Source organism: Gossypium arboreum, chromosome 3 (genome assembly GCF_025698485.1).
Source record: "Gossypium arboreum isolate Shixiya-1 chromosome 3, ASM2569848v2, whole genome shotgun sequence".
Classification (NCBI taxonomy): domain Eukaryota; kingdom Viridiplantae; phylum Streptophyta; class Magnoliopsida; order Malvales; family Malvaceae; genus Gossypium; species Gossypium arboreum.
Genome location: NC_069072.1, coordinates 26,868,470 through 26,886,006, shown reverse-complemented (window position 1 = coordinate 26,886,006; position 17,537 = coordinate 26,868,470). Strand labels below are relative to the sequence as shown.

The 17,537-nt window shown below is 32.9% G+C and overlaps 2 protein-coding genes across 12 annotated transcripts; one reads left to right on the top strand and one right to left on the bottom strand.

The window, feature by feature from the left end:
* The first annotated feature begins 5,545 nt into the window (after positions 1-5,545).
* LOC108475986 (uncharacterized) lies at positions 5,546-8,553 on the top strand. Of its 8 annotated transcripts, XM_017778018.2 has the most exons (8): positions 5,547-5,860; positions 6,444-6,775; positions 6,927-6,998; positions 7,151-7,218; positions 7,311-7,446; positions 7,793-7,873; positions 7,949-8,038; positions 8,137-8,553. In XM_017778018.2, exons 2-8 carry the CDS (start codon positions 6,530-6,532, stop codon positions 8,224-8,226), a joined length of 783 nt encoding a protein of 260 aa, XP_017633507.1. In that variant the 5' UTR covers positions 5,547-5,860; positions 6,444-6,529; the 3' UTR covers positions 8,227-8,553. The 8 variants fall into 8 exon arrangements, with proteins under 8 accessions (XP_017633506.1, XP_017633503.1, XP_017633507.1 ...); XM_017778017.2 differs by having other exon boundaries at positions 5,546-5,745; positions 7,793-8,038; XM_017778014.2 differs by having other exon boundaries at positions 5,546-5,860; positions 7,793-8,038.
* On the bottom strand, positions 7,572-17,184 carry LOC108475984 (sulfhydryl oxidase 2-like). Of its 4 annotated transcripts, XR_008280001.1 has the most exons (13): positions 16,517-17,181; positions 15,802-15,826; positions 15,623-15,715; positions 14,314-14,492; positions 13,377-13,446; positions 13,206-13,274; positions 13,024-13,097; positions 12,139-12,295; positions 11,665-11,705; positions 10,091-10,237; positions 9,576-10,013; positions 9,254-9,384; positions 7,572-8,078 (listed from the first exon to the last, which is right to left on the bottom strand). XR_008280001.1 is itself a non-coding variant. In XM_017778013.2 (12 exons), exons 1-12 carry the CDS (start codon positions 16,732-16,734, stop codon positions 9,363-9,365), a joined length of 1,533 nt encoding a protein of 510 aa, XP_017633502.1. In that variant the 5' UTR covers positions 16,735-17,181; the 3' UTR covers positions 8,192-9,362. The 4 variants fall into 4 exon arrangements, 2 of the variants coding, with proteins under 2 accessions (XP_017633502.1, XP_017633500.1); XR_008280000.1 differs by having other exon boundaries at positions 9,254-10,013; positions 16,517-17,184; XM_017778013.2 differs by lacking the exon at positions 7,572-8,078 and having other exon boundaries at positions 8,192-9,384.
* Between the last annotated feature and the right edge of the window lie 353 nt (positions 17,185-17,537).

Below are 17,537 nucleotides of genomic sequence, written 5' to 3'. Positions count from 1 at the left end.
AATCATCATTTTGAATATTTGACTCTATTTTTCTTTTTCCATAAAGATCTGTTTGATTAGTATTCATAGGTTCTGGTATTTCTATATTTTCTTCCTCATCTGTTGAAGTGTTTTCTTCATCAGATTTATAGCTTGTAACCTTTAAGTCTTCTAGGTTATCAAAATTACTAGAACTACTATTGTCTATAGTGTCATAGTTTGACATATAATGATAGTTAAATAAAGTAAATAAGTCTTTATGTTTTTCATAAATTTGTTCTATTAATTTTAAATATTCAACTATTTCATTTTTATCGATGTTTTAGTAAATTTATTCTTCCAATGTTCTATAAGTTGTTTATAGGATTGGAAAACATATTCTTGTTGATGAGTATATTTTCTTTTTCATTTTTTTAATTTTTTTATTTGTAGGAGATGATTTTTACGAAGAAGTGTCTTCTTCCTCGAGATAAAGTTAATATTATATTACTATTTCCATAATATAAAGGTCCTAAATCTATCTCTTGTTCTATATTTTATTACTAAGAACTTGGTCTAATTAATTACTAACATTAGATAATATTTCTTTAGATTCGTTGTTCAAATCTAATTACATTACCTCTCCTAAATTATTTATTTGTTTCTCTATATTACTTACTTTATTATATAATTTATGAAAATATATAGAGGTTATATCCATTAAACTATTAAAGCCTTTACTAAGAGCCGTAATATTATTTTCACTTTTAGAATCTATATGCATAATATGATTGCAAATTTTATCTTTGTATAGACAATCCGTTTCTTCTATGATATTTATCTTTGGTACTTAAAACCGTCTGTTATCTTATTATGTCTTAACACTCAAAAGGCCTAAAGTCTCACTCAGACATCAATAGGCAACATTATATATCTTGTTGATGTCTGAATTTGATTAGGATAAATATATTTATTAAATTGCGTATAGGGTGAAAGTTGAATTATAGATGAAAAATAAATTAAAGGGCCAATGTAGTAATTATACCTATGTTATAAAAATCTGTTAAAATATGTTGTCTTAATAATTAAGTAAATGTATATATATTATAATAATAATAATAATTTGAAGTATAATAAACAAATAGATAAAAAAAAGCTATACAAATTAGAAAGAAAAGAAAGAAAAAGAAAAAGAGAAAGAAAATAGGAGAGAACGCAAGGCCAAGGGCTCTAATTTTTCAAATTTTAATTGGTTAGTCAATTTAGTCCCCCTTTTCTTGTAATTTTTATATTTTTGGAATCCTGGTACCTAGGGCAACCCGACCCATGTTGAAATTTTTGCAATTATTAAGATTTTAAATATTGTTATTGTTAAATAATTTAAGTATTAGGGATTAAATTGATAGATTTTTAAGCTAGAAATAAAAAGGATTAAATTGTAGAATAAATTATAAATTTTGAGTAATAGGGACTAAATTGTGAAAAAATTGAAATTTAGGGGTTTAAGTGAAAATAGGAGTTAAATTTAGTTAAAGTGTAATTTGTATGAAAATATAGAATTAAATGTGAAGAATAAAAATTAGTCTCGGTTTAGGGACTAAATTGGAATTTAGGAAAATATTAAGTAAAATTGAAATATTCAATATGAAATTGAATTGTGTTATATTGTTGAATTTTAATTGTTTTAATTTCGTAGCTAACGTCATACAGAAATCCTCGACTAAAAAGGAGAAAGATAAAATCGACGTCGAATAGCTCGAAATTCCTGGTTTGTATTTTTATAATCTGAACTTAGTTGTTAATTGTTATAATTCAATTTAATGCATATGGTAAGTGTTGAGGTGAGTAATTGACATTTTGATAATTAATTGAAATGGATTGAATTGGCAGATACATATTGAATGTATTGATTATTGACTTAAAATGAATATATGTGTTAATGTGAAAGTTGGATATTGATTATTATAGATTGAATTTAATTCGTGTGTATATATGTGATTATATGAAAAATTAGTATTGGATATTGGTTATATCTAAAATGTGAAATTAAACCCTATTAACTGTATCGGGCTGAGTCGGATATAGATGGCATGCCATAGGATAGGAAGAGTTCAGGGATTTCTTCAACTTCTAGTCGATGAGGCACTGGCTGCCAATTTACTTCGGTTTAACTGATGAGACACTAGGTGTCAAATTTATATAGCGCTGGGCGCAGTTACTACTTTGGATTTATCCGATGAGAAACTAGGTGCCAAACTAGTGTGTTGGTTGGATCTATGTATCCATCTGAATCTGAGTCGTGTTAATAGGGGTAATTAAATAAAACGGTACTATGATTGATATTGGATGATATTGCATGTGAACTAAAAATGGGATAATGATTTGAAACATGAAAATGAGATACATGAGTTATGTACTCATGAATTGGATATGGAATGGATAATGTTCTTGTTTAAATGATATATGGATCAAATTATGAAAAGCTATTATATAGCAAGTGATGAGAATTGAGTATGGTATGAAATGATGTATTCATGAGTTGAGTATTGAATGGCTAATGCCATTGTACAAATAAATGTGGTTTGGTATGTGAATAACTATTTATATAGCAATTGCGTGAATTGGGACATTGTTTAACAAAAGAAATATGATAGCATATGATAGTCATGATACTGGAAATTAATATGTACTTAAAAATTAATTGTGCATATTATATTATCTTATCTTTAAATATTACGATTATAGAAATATCACTGAGTTTTACTCAGCGTACGGTTTTGTTTTTCTGTGCGCAGATTAGGTACTTCACTTTTGATCGCCAATTCAGCATCCAACAATGATCCTGAACTCAAATGTGGTAATGTTTATCTTTTGTTTCGGCATGTACCTAAGATGTCTAAAGGATAGTTATTTTGTGGATGGAATGTAAATTAGGTTATAAGTGTAATGTTGGTAAAATGAACTAAAGCTTGGTATGTACATGTGAATTCAAGTTAATGTTTTAGGTAGATATGAGTTAAGCCTAATTGATGGATTTGGCATGTTTATAATTTTAATTTGAATGATGCATTGATGATATGTTTTGATGATATAAATATGGTACCAATGAGGGTACATTGGTTAAGCACCTAGGATGATTGGTTTAGCATATTTTGAATGTGTTTGATCTTGTTTTGAACAGGTTAAACGAATGGTTTTTGAATTGTTTAATGTCCAAACATGTAGGAAATGGTAAATTTATTATTTAAGGCATATTTTAGGCCCACACGGCTAGCACACGGGCGTGCGAGGCCATTTCAAAAGGTACACGGCCTGGCACATGGGCGTGTGGCATGGCCGTGTGACCCAAGTCAGAGAGTTACACAGGCAAAGACACGAGCTGGGACATGGTCATATGTCCCTACTTCGAATGCCTATACGGCCAGACATACGGGCGTGTGACTTGGCCGTGTGAGTCACACGGCTTGACCATACGGCCATGTAAACTCTGCAATTAAAAATTTTCTAACTTTTTCCAAAATTTTTCAAATATTCCTGATTTAGTCTCAAATCATTTTTAAATTGTTTTCAAACTCTAAAAGGCTTATTAAGGGACTTTATGCATGTTAATGTTGAATCATTTTATGATTTTTGAAATGTTTGAAATGAATATATAGATTACGATTACTTGGTAATGCTCTGAAACCCTATCCTGGCGACAGATGCAGGTTAGGGGTGTTACATTATTTAACTACATAAACAATATAATGGTTTTGCTTTTAACTTAATGGGTAAATATTTATCAAAACGACGTAGTTTTGCCTTTTAACTTTAGAAAAGGTAATCATTTATCAAAATGACGTAGTTTTGTCTTTTTTATTCAGATTTTCGGATAACTCGAATTGTGTAATCTATATTCGAATTAAACTAAAAAAATTGATTTTTTATTTGATTTTATCTGAATAAATGATTAATTCGAATAACTCGAACTATTTAATTCAAGATTTGAATTTTTTATCAGGTTTTTCGAATCGAATCGGATTATGTTCTCCTAATTGTAACTAGTTGGGACTAGCTATTGGGGCTGCAAATACATCTTGTAAAAGGGTAGTTTGGGCTTACACCAATAGGTGATTAGACCAATTGATGAATAATAGACCATTCACTAAGTAAGGCTTCGCAGAATAGGATTATTTCTAAATTGTGTGAACAAACGATTGTGTGCAAATCTCTTGCTACTTTCTCTATTTCTATTTCTATTTTATTGTTTGCTCAATCTTGTGACTAAACTCGCTATCAAATAATGAAGTGATATTTGTAGCAAACTAACATGGGTTTTCAACCATCTCTCCAAAAACAGTTTGCCATTCGATTTTCTTGATCCAATTGAACCATGTAAAAAAAAAATTGGATCTTCACTTGCTTTAACCTTGAAATGGTTAAGTAAATTTTGACCATCTTCGGCTTCAAGCATCATCATTATCTTTTGTTTGTCAATGTAATTATAGCAATCTCATTTTGTAAACCCAACATATTCAGTTCCACCAACTTCATTTGACATGTAAGAGTAAATATCTATAGGACGTATACCAGCACTAGCCATTGAATTAATGGTGTTAACTTTAGCTATCAGAACTAAGTAACCTGACTTGAGTAGATGTCTTTTTGAAGGAGTTGCTAACTCATAATTATGCTCAGAAATAAAACGATTGATTGTCCATTAGTCATCTTGTATTGTAAAGCGAATCATTGTCGGACATTCAATTCTTGTTTCCAAATTGTCTTTTTTTTTTTTTTTTGTATCCGCAACATCTTTAAATTCTTTGAAACCTTGTTTGGAACAATAAAAGTTTTTAGTATGAATAATCTTTGTGCTAGAAAGATATCTGTTTTTTCATTTTTGAACACTAAAACCAATACGATGAGCATAATCTGTATACAAATTATAAGCTTCATCTTCACTACTACCAAAATTTCCTTCAAATTAGCATTACCAATTTCTATCCTTTCTACATAAGTAAAACTTTAAAAAATTTCTCAACCATGTCATGCGACATATCTACATCAAATTAATCATATAATTATATAGAACAATTATAGAATCTAAAAGAAATCGAATCATGAAAGAACAATTTTATTAATAATATATATTACAATTTGCTTTGAAAATAAGCATATATTTTAAATTAACTAACTAATACATATATATAAATAAAATATAAAATTTATTAACTAAACTAAATTCAGTAATTGAATCAAGAGAATAAAAATTCTATATTGAAAAATAAAGCAAAGCACAGCAAAATAAGACAATTTAACTTACAACCGACGTCTGAGAGGAAGAAATTTGTTTTTTTTTTTTAACTACAAGCCAAAGCTCGAACAATAAATATTACTAATGCAACTCACACACCTGAAGCAATAAACACACTTAAACATTAAGTCATTTAAAAATTTTTATCCATTGAAAATAGTATAATTTTAGAGTTACTGAATGTTTTACTATAAATTAACCCAAATATAATTTTTTTTTTAATCGGTAAAAACCATGAATAAAAACAAATCTAATCATCAATCAATAATAATCTATATATAAAATTGCGTAATAAAGAGAGAAAAAATAGTTTAACCATAAAAACCGCTTAAGAATAATTCCTTTCAATTTCAATATTATTTCACTTTGGTCGACTTTGCTTCGCTTCATAAGACTTAAAACATCGAAACCAGAAACAAACGCCCCTATATCAACACAAGATTCAATCCTACGATACAAAAGGAAGCACGGCAACAATTTGGAATTGCTGTAAGGTTTGCACTCAATCTCTTGCTTCACCTCAAAACCATAGCTTTAATTTTCACTAAAACTATGTGGGAGACAAGGGAAAGACGGCTTCTTTGCTTGAAGAAAAACGATCCCTTTCTTGTAAGTTTCTTCCTTTTTCTCATCCACTTTCTGTTATAACCCTTTTCTTGCTATGAGTTATGCTTTTGCCTTGTATTGGTAAAATCACTCTCTTTTCTTTTTGTTTTCTCATTTTGGCATGCCTTTGTTCTCTTCTTTTTCTTTCATTCCTCTTTTACTTTTCTGGGTACTTTCCCTTTTTCCTTTCTGCATACTTTATGGTGTTCTTGGACGTCTTTTCTTCTATGGGTTTATGTCAATTAGCCTTTTTTTTTTTTTTGGAGGCCAGGGGTTCTTTTTGGTAGGCAGTTGTTCAATAAAGTGTCTTTGTTGTAAAAAAAAAAAAAGGAATAAAAATATTTTCTTTTGAAATTTTAATGTGTTTGCTCCAATTTTCTGAGCTTTTGATGCTGAATTTTTCTTAAAAAGATATCCTATTGTTTTGATGGTTAGAGCCAAATTTTTGTAAGCATTTGTAGGGGTCCTAGTTCTGGTTTCAGTTGAAAAGTTGAGAGGAGTTCCATAAGAGCATAAATGTATTTACTACTACCTAAATTAAAAACTTTTTAGGTTGTTCCTAACCATTTGTGGTTTTTCTGTACAGGACAAAAAAGTAAACGAGAGAAGTTGATCAACTGGTTCCTAGCTTTGGTTATTACATCCGATTCTTGAGTTTTTCTATATTTGAATATGGGGGATCATTTTGTATTACTAGTGGATCGGTTGTTGACAGAATCCACACTGGAAGCTGCAATCGGTAGCAGGAACGGGTCTTTGCAGGCCACTGCATCAACAGTTGATGACACGAAGGTATTCGGTTCTTCAACAACGGTGGATTTGTCATCCCCGAGGAAAATTGTGGAATGCAGGATATGCCAAGATGAGGATGAAGATTCAAACATGGAGACCCCTTGCTCTTGTTGTGGCAGCTTGGAGGTTAGTTTGGTGCTTATTTAGTTTCCAAAATTGAAAATTTTAAATTCGAGTTTTTAAGTTCCTTTAACCTTACCCTTTCATGCTTTATTTATCATAGACAACCCCAGTGGTCTCTCACCTTGCAAAAACTTCTGTTTTGATGTTATTTCAGTATGCTCATCGAAGATGTGTACAAAGATGGTGCAATGAGAAGGGCAACACTACCTGCGAAATATGCCATCAGGTTACTTAACTTTTCACATTTCAAGAAGACTTTTCCTTTTCTCTCAATTCCAATTTCTTCAAATAATATACAAATTGAGTTGTTCATTTTATAGTTCATCCTGACTTTATGTTATACTAAAACATACCTCATCATCATCTTCTGCATTTCAGCAATTCAAGCCTGGCTATACCGTACCACCTCCTCTGTTTCAACTCAGGCATCTTCCAATGAATCTGAGGTAACCTTTTGTATGAGTTAAAAAGTAATAATTAACAGTCTCTTATCAGGTTAAAAATGCTTCATTTAAGTACCTTTTATGCTGTGTATCAGGGCAAACTGGGATATCTATAGGAGGGAGTTAAATGATTCTCGCTTTATAGCAGTTGTATCAACAGATCGCCACTATGATGAATATTCAGTTTCAACTACAAGAAGCTCGATATATTACCGAACAGTTGCTATAGTGGTAACTCTCACTCTTTAAATCAAGTTCACTGTCCTAAAGAATAATGCAATTCGGTGGAATATATGACATTCTAATTTAAACACTTAAAAAAGATTCTACTAAATGTACCATGCTAAGTATGCTACTTCTTGACAGACATAGCTAACTAAAATATTAATAGCTGTTATGATTCTCACAGTGGCAGTTAAACTTTTAATTTCCAAATTTGTGCTGAAAATCATGGAGACCAATGTGTAAAAACATCTAATTTTGTTAAGATGAACCCGAAACCTTGACTTTAGTTTAATCATCAACTGCTTTCCTTCTGACAGTCCTCTACTTGATTTCTTATTCTTTTCACGTGCAGTTCATGCTTCTTTTGATTTTACGACATACTCTTCCTGTCATACTTACTGGAAGCAATGAGTACACTTTCCAATTGTTTACGGTAAGTTTTGTTCTTGTATTTGAAGATATTGATCGACTTCCAGTGTATAAACTAGCGCTGTCACACGTTGTACAGTTGCTATTACTTCCGATTGTTGGGATTATCCTGCCAATATATTTGATGGTGAAAGCAGTAAGTGCCCTCCGCCACCGCCGGCAACAACAGGTGAGAGTTTCACTTTGGTTCAACTCATAATTTCCATCACCTGTTATGATGAAAACAATTTTGCTCAGTGAGTATTTTGTTTTGGTTAAAACCATTAGGAGGCTCCAAATTCATTGTTTACTCAATCAGATGAAGAAACTGAGCATTCTATCATGCAAGCTCAACCTCACATAGTCAACATCCTTTGAATGCCAACAGATGCACTAGAAGTCATTACAAGAAATTGGTGTCATCAATATCAGGTCATCTTTGGGGAGCAAGAGTAACAAAACTGGAAGATGTTGATCTCAGCCAATAAGGGCTTGTAGTTTGGCAAAAATATTTTTATTACATGTTAGGCAAGTAGTCTTTAGAAAAAGATTGTACAGACCGACTCTGGGGAAGACCCCGTTTGTATATAGTTAAACAAAATATACACTGACAGAAAGGAATATGAAGGTATGTACTGTGTATATAACCAATGTACAGTATATATAAAAAGGGCAGCAATACAAGTGTAAATCATTTTGTTTTAACTGCTTTCTCTTGGTTTTTACGTGGGCGTCCCCAAACTATGGGTGGGTCGTTATTGAATCTTTAAAATCAGTATTTGTTTTTTGTCAACTTGTGTGTTAATGTTGTGGAACATACTTTAAACATGAGCAGCATATCTAGTTTCTCAAAAAGGTTTTCCACTTTTCAAAAGCATAAAAAAATATTCTCCGGAAAAACAGATTTGATATTCTATTGAGTCAAATACTGTCTTTCGTGAAGCCAATTACTAAAAAATACGAAAAACGTTTTTGAAGAATTATATTTCCCTAAATAAATTGGTGGAAGATTGAACAATTTCTACATTTCTGAAATTCATGACAGCCCTGATATCAATGATGGCAAGTGATCTATTAAGAAAGTGATACAACCACATATGCAAATACAAGGGGCATTGAGTTTTCCGAGTAAACCATTGAAAGAGGTTACCATGGTTCTTCAATGTTTTAATCATATGAACAAAATAAAGTTCAGAGAAGGAATTGGACCTGAAACTTGTATCAGACATTCCCAAAAGTCACTCTTAAGCATTCATGCAGGCAGCATCAGCAGCATTGTCAAAGGTAAAATGGAAATTAAGTAACAAGATAAAGAAGCCAAAAATGAAGATTAAGTTAATCTGTGGGAACCCAAGATTAAATTTCAGGACGGTCTTGATAAAAAAAACTGATAAAAGAATAGGACCTCGAGTGCGACGGTACAAGGCTGTAATCTGGATTTCTACATGGAGCTTGAGGTCATCCGACGGGGCATCTTAAAGATTGTGTTTGATATTTTTGTTGTTCTAGTAATCTTAACTCCAGCTTCTCCTTGGCCTGAAAAGTGGTGGAAGGAAATCAGATACGAAAGTTGCATCCTAAATATCAAAAACTTCTCTCTCTACAACTCTCCCCCACCCCTCTCACCCTGTTTCTCTCTATACTCACACGCTTATAATCCTATTTGAAAGAACTCATATCCTCAGAACTATCATATGTTCTTTAAAGAGTGTAGTTGGTGGTAATACTTCCGATTCTTCTGCTGGGAACGCCAGTAGCAAGCAAGTGCTCCAAATGCACAGCTAGCAAGAGCAATAGCCAATGCAGCCCCAACTGGCACCACAACTGCGTTTGTTGATGAATCTTCCAGAATAACAGTGGTTCCATCACCCACTAGAAGACCCTTTTCTTTGTACAAAGATACAAGTGTATTCCCATAATAACTAATTAAGAACTTGAATACTTCATCCCGCTTCCAATCGATCTGACTGCCTCCTTTATCTTTGGGACCTCGGGAATGATGACATGAAGGACAAAGCTGTTTTGGAGGCCAAATAATCTTTGGGAACTTGGGATCTCCGGTTTTTAGAGATGCTTCTTCCTTCATTAATCTTTCATTAACTTCATTATGTGCACTCCACAACCAAAGGGCAAAGTCACGGGCTTTTGTGAAAGGACCTTTAACACTGCAAATTGAACTTGTGCAGTTAGATGAAATAAATTTACATATTTAAGAAATAACTTGCTTTGGAATCAAATTTACCTTGAACACATCTCATAAAAATGTTGACGGCACTCCTGACAAATAAAGAAGTTGTGAATAAAATCACAGATAGATGTAAATGCAGTCTGGCTCTCTCCATCCTCAATCCTCACAGAGAGGGAATGCATTAAAACCCATAAACCACAACTGCATACAAATATGTTTAATTATTGACAGTTTATAAAATCAATTACAGCTGAAGGAAACTCTCTATCTTATAATTGTTGAAAAAGAATTATAGGAACAAATAACTATGGAAGAAGGCAAGTCTGATAACCATAAAACAAATTTTGATGACACAGCTGTCATTCTTTCACATCATAAATTGCAAAAATGGCTTAATTAGTTGTTCTATGGCTAAAATATAAAAAATAACATTAACTGTTAAAATCCATTATCTTTGCCGCACTAGTGTTAGCATGGTTCTTACTCTGCTGCATTAGCATTTACATGGCACAAACATGATAAATAAGGCTCCCTAGATGTTGATGTGGAAGGCCATATAAGACCAATTCAACTTGAATTTTCATATTATATGTTAAAAGTCAAGAAGATGTCCATGTGGCAAAAAGGTTTCCATTAGAAACAAGGACATAATGGAACAAAGAACTTTTAATGACGACATTGGGTACATAGTAAAATAAAAGTAACCTGAAATTTTTGAAAAAGCACAAGGATTTCCTTAGATTTTTAGCCCAAAAATATGTAAGAAGGTTAGCAAATAATGCCATAATTCACCATGAGGGAGAGAAAGATTATGACAGAGACAGAGGCAGAAGTTTCCAGAAAAACTAAAAGGGTTAATTGGAAACTTTTCCCACATTGGGGTCTGAACTTTTTTTTTGGTCCAAGTTAGGTCCTAACCTTGGCAATTGTTCCCACATTAGGACCTGCACTTGGCAGCTTTTCCCACATTGGGGCCTGAACTTTTTTTTGGTCCAAGTTAGGGCCTGAACTTGGCAAATATTTCCACATTAAGGCTTGAACTTTAGGCTTTTCAAGGACTAACTTGGATAAAAAAAAAAGTTGAAGTCCCAATGTGGGAACATTTGCCAAGTTCAGGGCCTAACTTGGACCAAAAAAAGTTCAGGCCCCAATGTGGGAAAGTTGCCAAGTTCAAATCCCAAAATGTGATTTAACCCAAACTAAAAAGAAAAGGACAAAAAATGAAAGCGAAGAAAAAAAGCTTGCATCGCACGCAGTTGGCATTTATCTTGAGCTAATTTGCTAAAACCAAATTGGATCCCCTAGTAACATTATTAGTTTGCAATTAACCCTTCTTTTAATGCATAAGCTTATCATGTTCACACAATATGCACGTCACAGTATAAACATAAATTAGATCAAATATGCAATAATAATTACATTCAAATCTATAAGCCTACTAGCAACCCAGCTATCCCTCATGCACAGACCCTATGGAAACAGTGCACTACTACTTCAAGAGTTCATTGAGACGTAAAACAATTTGATACCAAAAGAAATGCTAAAGGAAGTGAAAGACTTCTGGATGGAGAAGCTCAAGCTCTTTCAAAATTGCATGAGCTAAAAATTAAGGGATTGCAAGTCATTACCTAAAGCCCCGGGTATCGTTCTTGCTGCCACGACAAAACATCTACAAAGAAAGAACATCAAAATGTGGTGTAAAGCAAACATTAAAAACTCAAACTCAAATGTAAAACTTTCAAAAGAATATATTTGGTCTTGGAGAAAATAAAAATGAATAATAGAGCTTCATTGTTTTGACAATCTCAGAGCTCAAATCAGCCATAATTCTCTTTATTAGCAGATATAGAGAGAGGCAATGGATAACATAAAAATAAAAAATAGGTGTTGCAACTACTTATAGGTAACTAACAATCACCAATTGTAGTAGTATTAGGGCATTCTGGTTCATGCAAGCTAGTTCTCATTCCAGCCATAAGACATCGCATATAAAACAAGTTAGAAGCACTTAACCATGCGTTGATGGTACTTCCTAATATCAATATTTTCAAATATATGCAAGAAAATAAAATAACATGCCAAAGTTGCCTTTGAGTACCTACCCAATATCCACGGGGAACATCCTTTCCACAAATATGGAAATTGCGTAGCACCCCTATCATGTTACTGGTGTCAACATCATGCTTGTCTGATGACCACATATCTAATGGGCACAAGTCATCAAAGTTGACAAGTACTTCTGCGCTTCCTTTCCGACACCTAGTACAAAGTCAAGGAGAATTTGATGTCAAACTTAAGAAATAGTTTCGGCTTGCAGACAAGGTATTGGTTTTTGTCAAGTAATTCCATTTGTCAGTATGGACTTCGACTCTTCAACTTCCACTACTTATTTTATCTCTACATCATTCTCTTCCTTAACTTGCCTTGCTGCCACTGTGATATCCCCTCTATTCATTTTATGTCATGTAGAAGGAATATAATTGATTTTTTTCTCATGCATTGGATTATCATTAGTCAATGTCAGAGTTGTTGAGAAAGTTGGCCTACACCAAAGCTGCTTTAAATTTAAGTTATTGAATCATCTACCATATTGTTTTTGTGGAGTTGTTGAATAAAGAGATTCATTGTCTCATGTCAGTTATTTCCAATACTAGCTTCCCCCACACTTCATAGAAATGGCATCGTTCTGCCTTATTTTTCCAAGTTCCATAGCTTTTAGGCAATTATTTTTGAAACTCTACTCACCAGGCTATCACTTTCCTAGGTTAAGTTTGGTAGACATTATATCATCTTATATTGTTTTGGCAATTAAAAGTTCACCAAAAGCCCAATAATGCCCCTCCTTTGCATTCAAGACCATATCAGTAGCCATTAGGAGTTATTTTTCCTTTCCTTCGGCTGTATTTCCTTCAGTCTGCAGGGGTGTTAAGTTACAAGAATTCTAGAAACATAAAGCCAAGGTACATACTAAAAAGTTGGATCTTTACCTCCTGGAAGGATGATGGGCCACTAAAAGTTGAAGGAATTTTATGAGTGGAGCTCGAGTTTCTGATTTAATCATCTGCAGATAACCATCTCCAGCAAATTTAGATGACAGAAAGTCCCAGCCTCATATGCATACAGAGGTCAGAAATAGAAGAAACTTTACACAAGACAGTGAAATTCACACCTTATGTTCTAGAATTATGTCAAAGGCAGTTGCAGTTGCCTCCTCCACGTCATACACAGCTCGAGCAATCTTTCAAAATTATAAAAGAAAATGAAGGTAAAACCCTAAGCATATTTAGAAATCTCATACATGCATTATTCAAGAAATCAAATTGGAAATGAACAAAAAGACCTGTCCAGGATCCGATATATTTGATGAAAGATGCTCGTTTTCAAATTTTTCATCTTCCAGACCATATGAACTGAAAGGGAGTATAAGCAGTACAAATCAAATGAGAACTCAGGCTGATGGTCAAAACTTCATAGGATGTGCAAACCTTCTGCACAAACTTAGCACTAGAAGATCAATCAAGCATCCGTTTTTATAACTACACTGTGAGAACAGAAATAGATTTCATTATACCCCAAAACCTCCCCTGTACCGATGGTTGACATGCCCAACTTCAAAATATCTAAAGTTCCAATCTTGTACCCCAGTTTTCTAGGACTAACATAATGGTTTACATAATGTGTAAAGGTTCAACTTCTATTTTGCAATTTTTTCTATAAACTATAATTCTTAATTTTTAAGAAACCGGGTAGTTGAGTCAAGGTAGGCATTAAAAAAACAAAAAGTATGGGAACTGGACGTTCCTGCACTTTCTACTCATACTCACTTTGGCATACAATAAACTTCTAGAAAAGCATTAAACTATTCAATCATAATTCCTTGTCAGGAATTTTGTAATAACATGCCAACATAGTTTTCCGTTTATAAGCATAAGCTGCAATTGGATTTGAAGAATGCATCATCCTCCTATTTGTTATGTCCATATGAAACATCCCAGATCAAGAATGAATTCTAAAATTAAGTCCTATATTCAATTACTAAAAATCTTCCTCCAGGTTGTGTCAATTATAAGATTATTATAAAATAACATGTTTTTACTAAACAGATTATCATGCAATTCCTAAATTTACAAGGACACAAGAATGACTGGTAAAAATTATGGCCTCTTTCAGTAAACCGCTCATAATTGCCTTTACTCTTCCATAATTTTAAGAAAGCACCACTTTGGATTATAAAGAAGATGTGTATTAAATAAGTAATGGATGAAGATACCTCATACCTGCCTATTTGCTTATTGATCCAATTAAGCAAGCGTTCGGCTGTCCGCCCATCATCAATTACACGTAATTTACTTTTCGCTTGATTAGAGCTCCAGCCAGCAAAAAACTTTGTAGGAGGACCCCAAAATAGCATAGGATAGTGACTCACAGAAAACTTATCACAAAGTTTGCTATTTATCTGTGCTGCCAAACAAGTTAAAAAAAAAAAAATTAACAAGACACATTTTTTGAACCGAAATCAGAGAAAAAGAAGTGCTACAAACGCAATCTTTTATACAGCGTTTGATTAACAAAACAAGGCTGAATAAGTTGCAAATCTAAATAGATGGAGGAAAAGGAACATCCAACTTACATGGCTACATTCTAACTGTGCAAAGCTCACAAAAATAATGATATTAAAGATGATATTTTATTGAATTTTCATTAACTTTACTCCACAATTTGAGAAGCCCCAAATGTTAGAAAAATTAGATGTTCTAATATCTAAATGCTCTCTTTATTATTGCCCTAATGATCCAATCAATGACATCACAAGGCAATTACTTTCTCAATTACACACATTCCACGATTTCTGATCCAGATCATATTAGCTTCACATGCTCCTAAATTTCAGTTCTATATGTTTCTTGTCAGCAAAAATAAAACAGTTCAGGGTTTAGGGTAAATTATGTTTGTAATTGTAATACCAAAGATCTATATAAGACATAACAATCAGAAAACTAAACCCAAGCACTTTGGATTAGGTAGAAGGGTCCCCCCACCTTTTTTTCCCTCTTTACACCTGCCATTTATGAAACCCTTGTTTAAACTTGATTATAGTTAAGTTTCATTTCCAAGGAAGAATTAAGGATTGGTAGGGACATAAAATTCAACTGCAAAAACAAAACTTATGTGACCAAGAAGGGTGGGGGGAACCATTGAACATCTTTTAAGTTCAGATAAATGAATTTTGATATATATTCTCAAATAAGTAGAGAAGTATTAACAGATACTTTTAATGTTTGGCAATGTTAATAAATGTTTGATTGGAGAAATAAGTAAACAAAACCACTGAATAATAACATCAAATATAACTGTCCATCTTTCCCATGACAGATGCTACTCAAAGTTCAAAGTACTTGTTCTAGCAGTTAAACAAACAACATACAACTTTATATCAAAACCATGAGTGCAGAAACATTTCAACTCCATCTTAAATCCCAGATCATGCTAGTAAGGCAAGTATATGCTTTTGAAGAAGTGAGTATTTTTACAGCAGTACTTACAGGAGGCTGCACTTAGCAAGTATCCAGAAGACGAAATAAATACCTTTAATGCACAGTCTACTCTAGTCATCAATACAATTCCAGGATGCACGGCATTGGGTCCATTGAAAAGCTTTGCAACATTTTCATAATGGTGCTGAAGAATTGTATGCAAAGCAGCAAAAATATAATAAGAATGTGAAGATATGAAAAATTCTTAGCACAAAATATACCAAATAGTACCTTGTAATTTCTGCAAGCAGGGCACCTGAAAAGCAATAATCACAAAGAAGAATGAATGTCATATAACATTATTACTGGCTTGGAGCATGGAATTCAACTACTAGCAACATACACTTAATCATGTACATCCAAATTATTTCATGCAAAAGGTTGACTATGTACTAGGGAAAAAAGAAGAAAATATCAAACTTAAAAAGGGTAGGCAAGGAAAATTTGTCCGTGGCATCAAAGGCTTATTTTTGGATCTATCATGAATTCCATTCGTCTAGTTCCAGAAGCTAGTAGTAATGTCATCAATGCAGTGTTCAATTCCCACAACGTTTGCCAAAATTTGATGGCCATACACTTCTATTCATGTACATCCAAGGTGTCTAATTTCTTACAGGAGCAAGTTTGCTGCAAAAATTAACAAGGACCAATTTTGGGCTGATAAAGGTTAAATATTTCCATTCCTACACTTGAAGCTATTATCTTCGTTTATCAACTCAAATAGACATTCCATTCCTCATAACAATAACCAAATTAGATTAGAAGACATTTCCGGCAGGTTAAGGTTTTCATAAAGTAAGGAGTTCACAAATACAACATACCTTTTCTACCCTGGTCAACAGTGTTAACAAAACTATAAACCTTAAGCATAATTTAATGTTTTCTGCTCATATCAAAGCTCAAACCTTTAAAACAGTGACAGCGTAGAAATGAAAAGAGCACTAACCAATGAGCGAAGAATTCGACTATAGCGTAAGTAGCAGGAGTGTCCTTGAGAACAGCATCGAAATTCGTGGCGTTCAATTCAACGGCGTAGTCCTTGGGATCACTACCACCGACGATGTTATGACCAATCTCACGAAGTACCACCCGCGATCCCGCTTGCAACGAGTTTGCCTTTAAGATCCAAAGGTTCAAAATCAGAATCCAATGTACAAGAGACATGGGGGAAGAAACCGATTGTACAAATATATTTGGTTTTCTCGCACAGCTTCGCCTGAATTGAAATGAAAAATTTCCCTTCAATTTTCTTCAAGTATTAATGGATATTAGAATTTAAGAAAAAACAAATTATAAAGGAGATCTCCAGTTAGGTATCATGGGGCAGGAGACGATGTGGTGGAGGGTGGGTTTGGAAATTTCCGATGGAAGGTTAAGAATTACGTGCTTTCCTTTTTCGTTTTCTTTCCAGAATTGCTACAAAGCCCAAGGTCAAAATTTTTTTAAGTAAATAAATAAGGGTAAATTACAAGTTTAGTCTTTTATTTTTTCTTAAAATTATGTTTAACCACTAAATTTTTTAAAAAACTACTATATAATTAGTAATGTTATACATGGGTCCTAAAGGTAAAACTTGGCCGCCTCTTCTTCTTTTTCCTGTTTCTTCAATCGGGCACTCACCTTTCTTGAGTTATAGTTGCTTTTCATGAGCATGCTATTCAAAGCAGAATTAGTGTCAATTCTATTATGAGATAGAAAGCCTTGGTTAAAGGTAGAATCTTTTACCTTTAGCCTCTGTTTGTTTATCAGTAAAATATTTTTTAAAATATAATTTTTAAAAAATAATTTATTTTTCTAAAAATAATTTATTTTTTTGGTGTTTGGATGAATCTGTGTAAAATATTTTATGTTATTTGACAGATTTCCTGAAAATATTTTCTGGAAAAACTATTTTTACATATATTAAAAAATTTATATGCCATATACATAAGTATTCCGGATTACATATGTTGGTTTTTTAGCAGAAA

Bases quoted from the DNA above. Each gene is read 5' to 3' on its own strand.
- LOC108475986 (XM_017778017.2), top strand. From the start codon at position 6,530: ATGGGGGATCATTTTGTATTACTAGTGGATCGGTTGTTGACAGAATCC. The intron at 6,999-7,150 runs GTTACTTAACTT...TCTGCATTTCAG, and splicing joins CCTGCGAAATATGCCATCAG to CAATTCAAGCCTGGCTATAC. The intron at 7,447-7,792 runs GTAACTCTCACT...TTTCACGTGCAG, and splicing joins ACCGAACAGTTGCTATAGTG to TTCATGCTTCTTTTGATTTT.
- LOC108475984 (XM_017778011.2), bottom strand. From the start codon at position 16,734: ATGTCTCTTGTACATTGGATTCTGATTTTGAACCTTTGGATCTTAAAG. The intron at 13,447-14,313 runs GTATGAGGTATC...ACTCCCTTTCAG, and splicing joins ATCAATAAGCAAATAGGCAG to TTCATATGGTCTGGAAGATG. The intron at 10,014-10,090 runs GTAAATTTGATT...TTCAATTTGCAG, and splicing joins TTTTATGAGATGTGTTCAAG to TGTTAAAGGTCCTTTCACAA.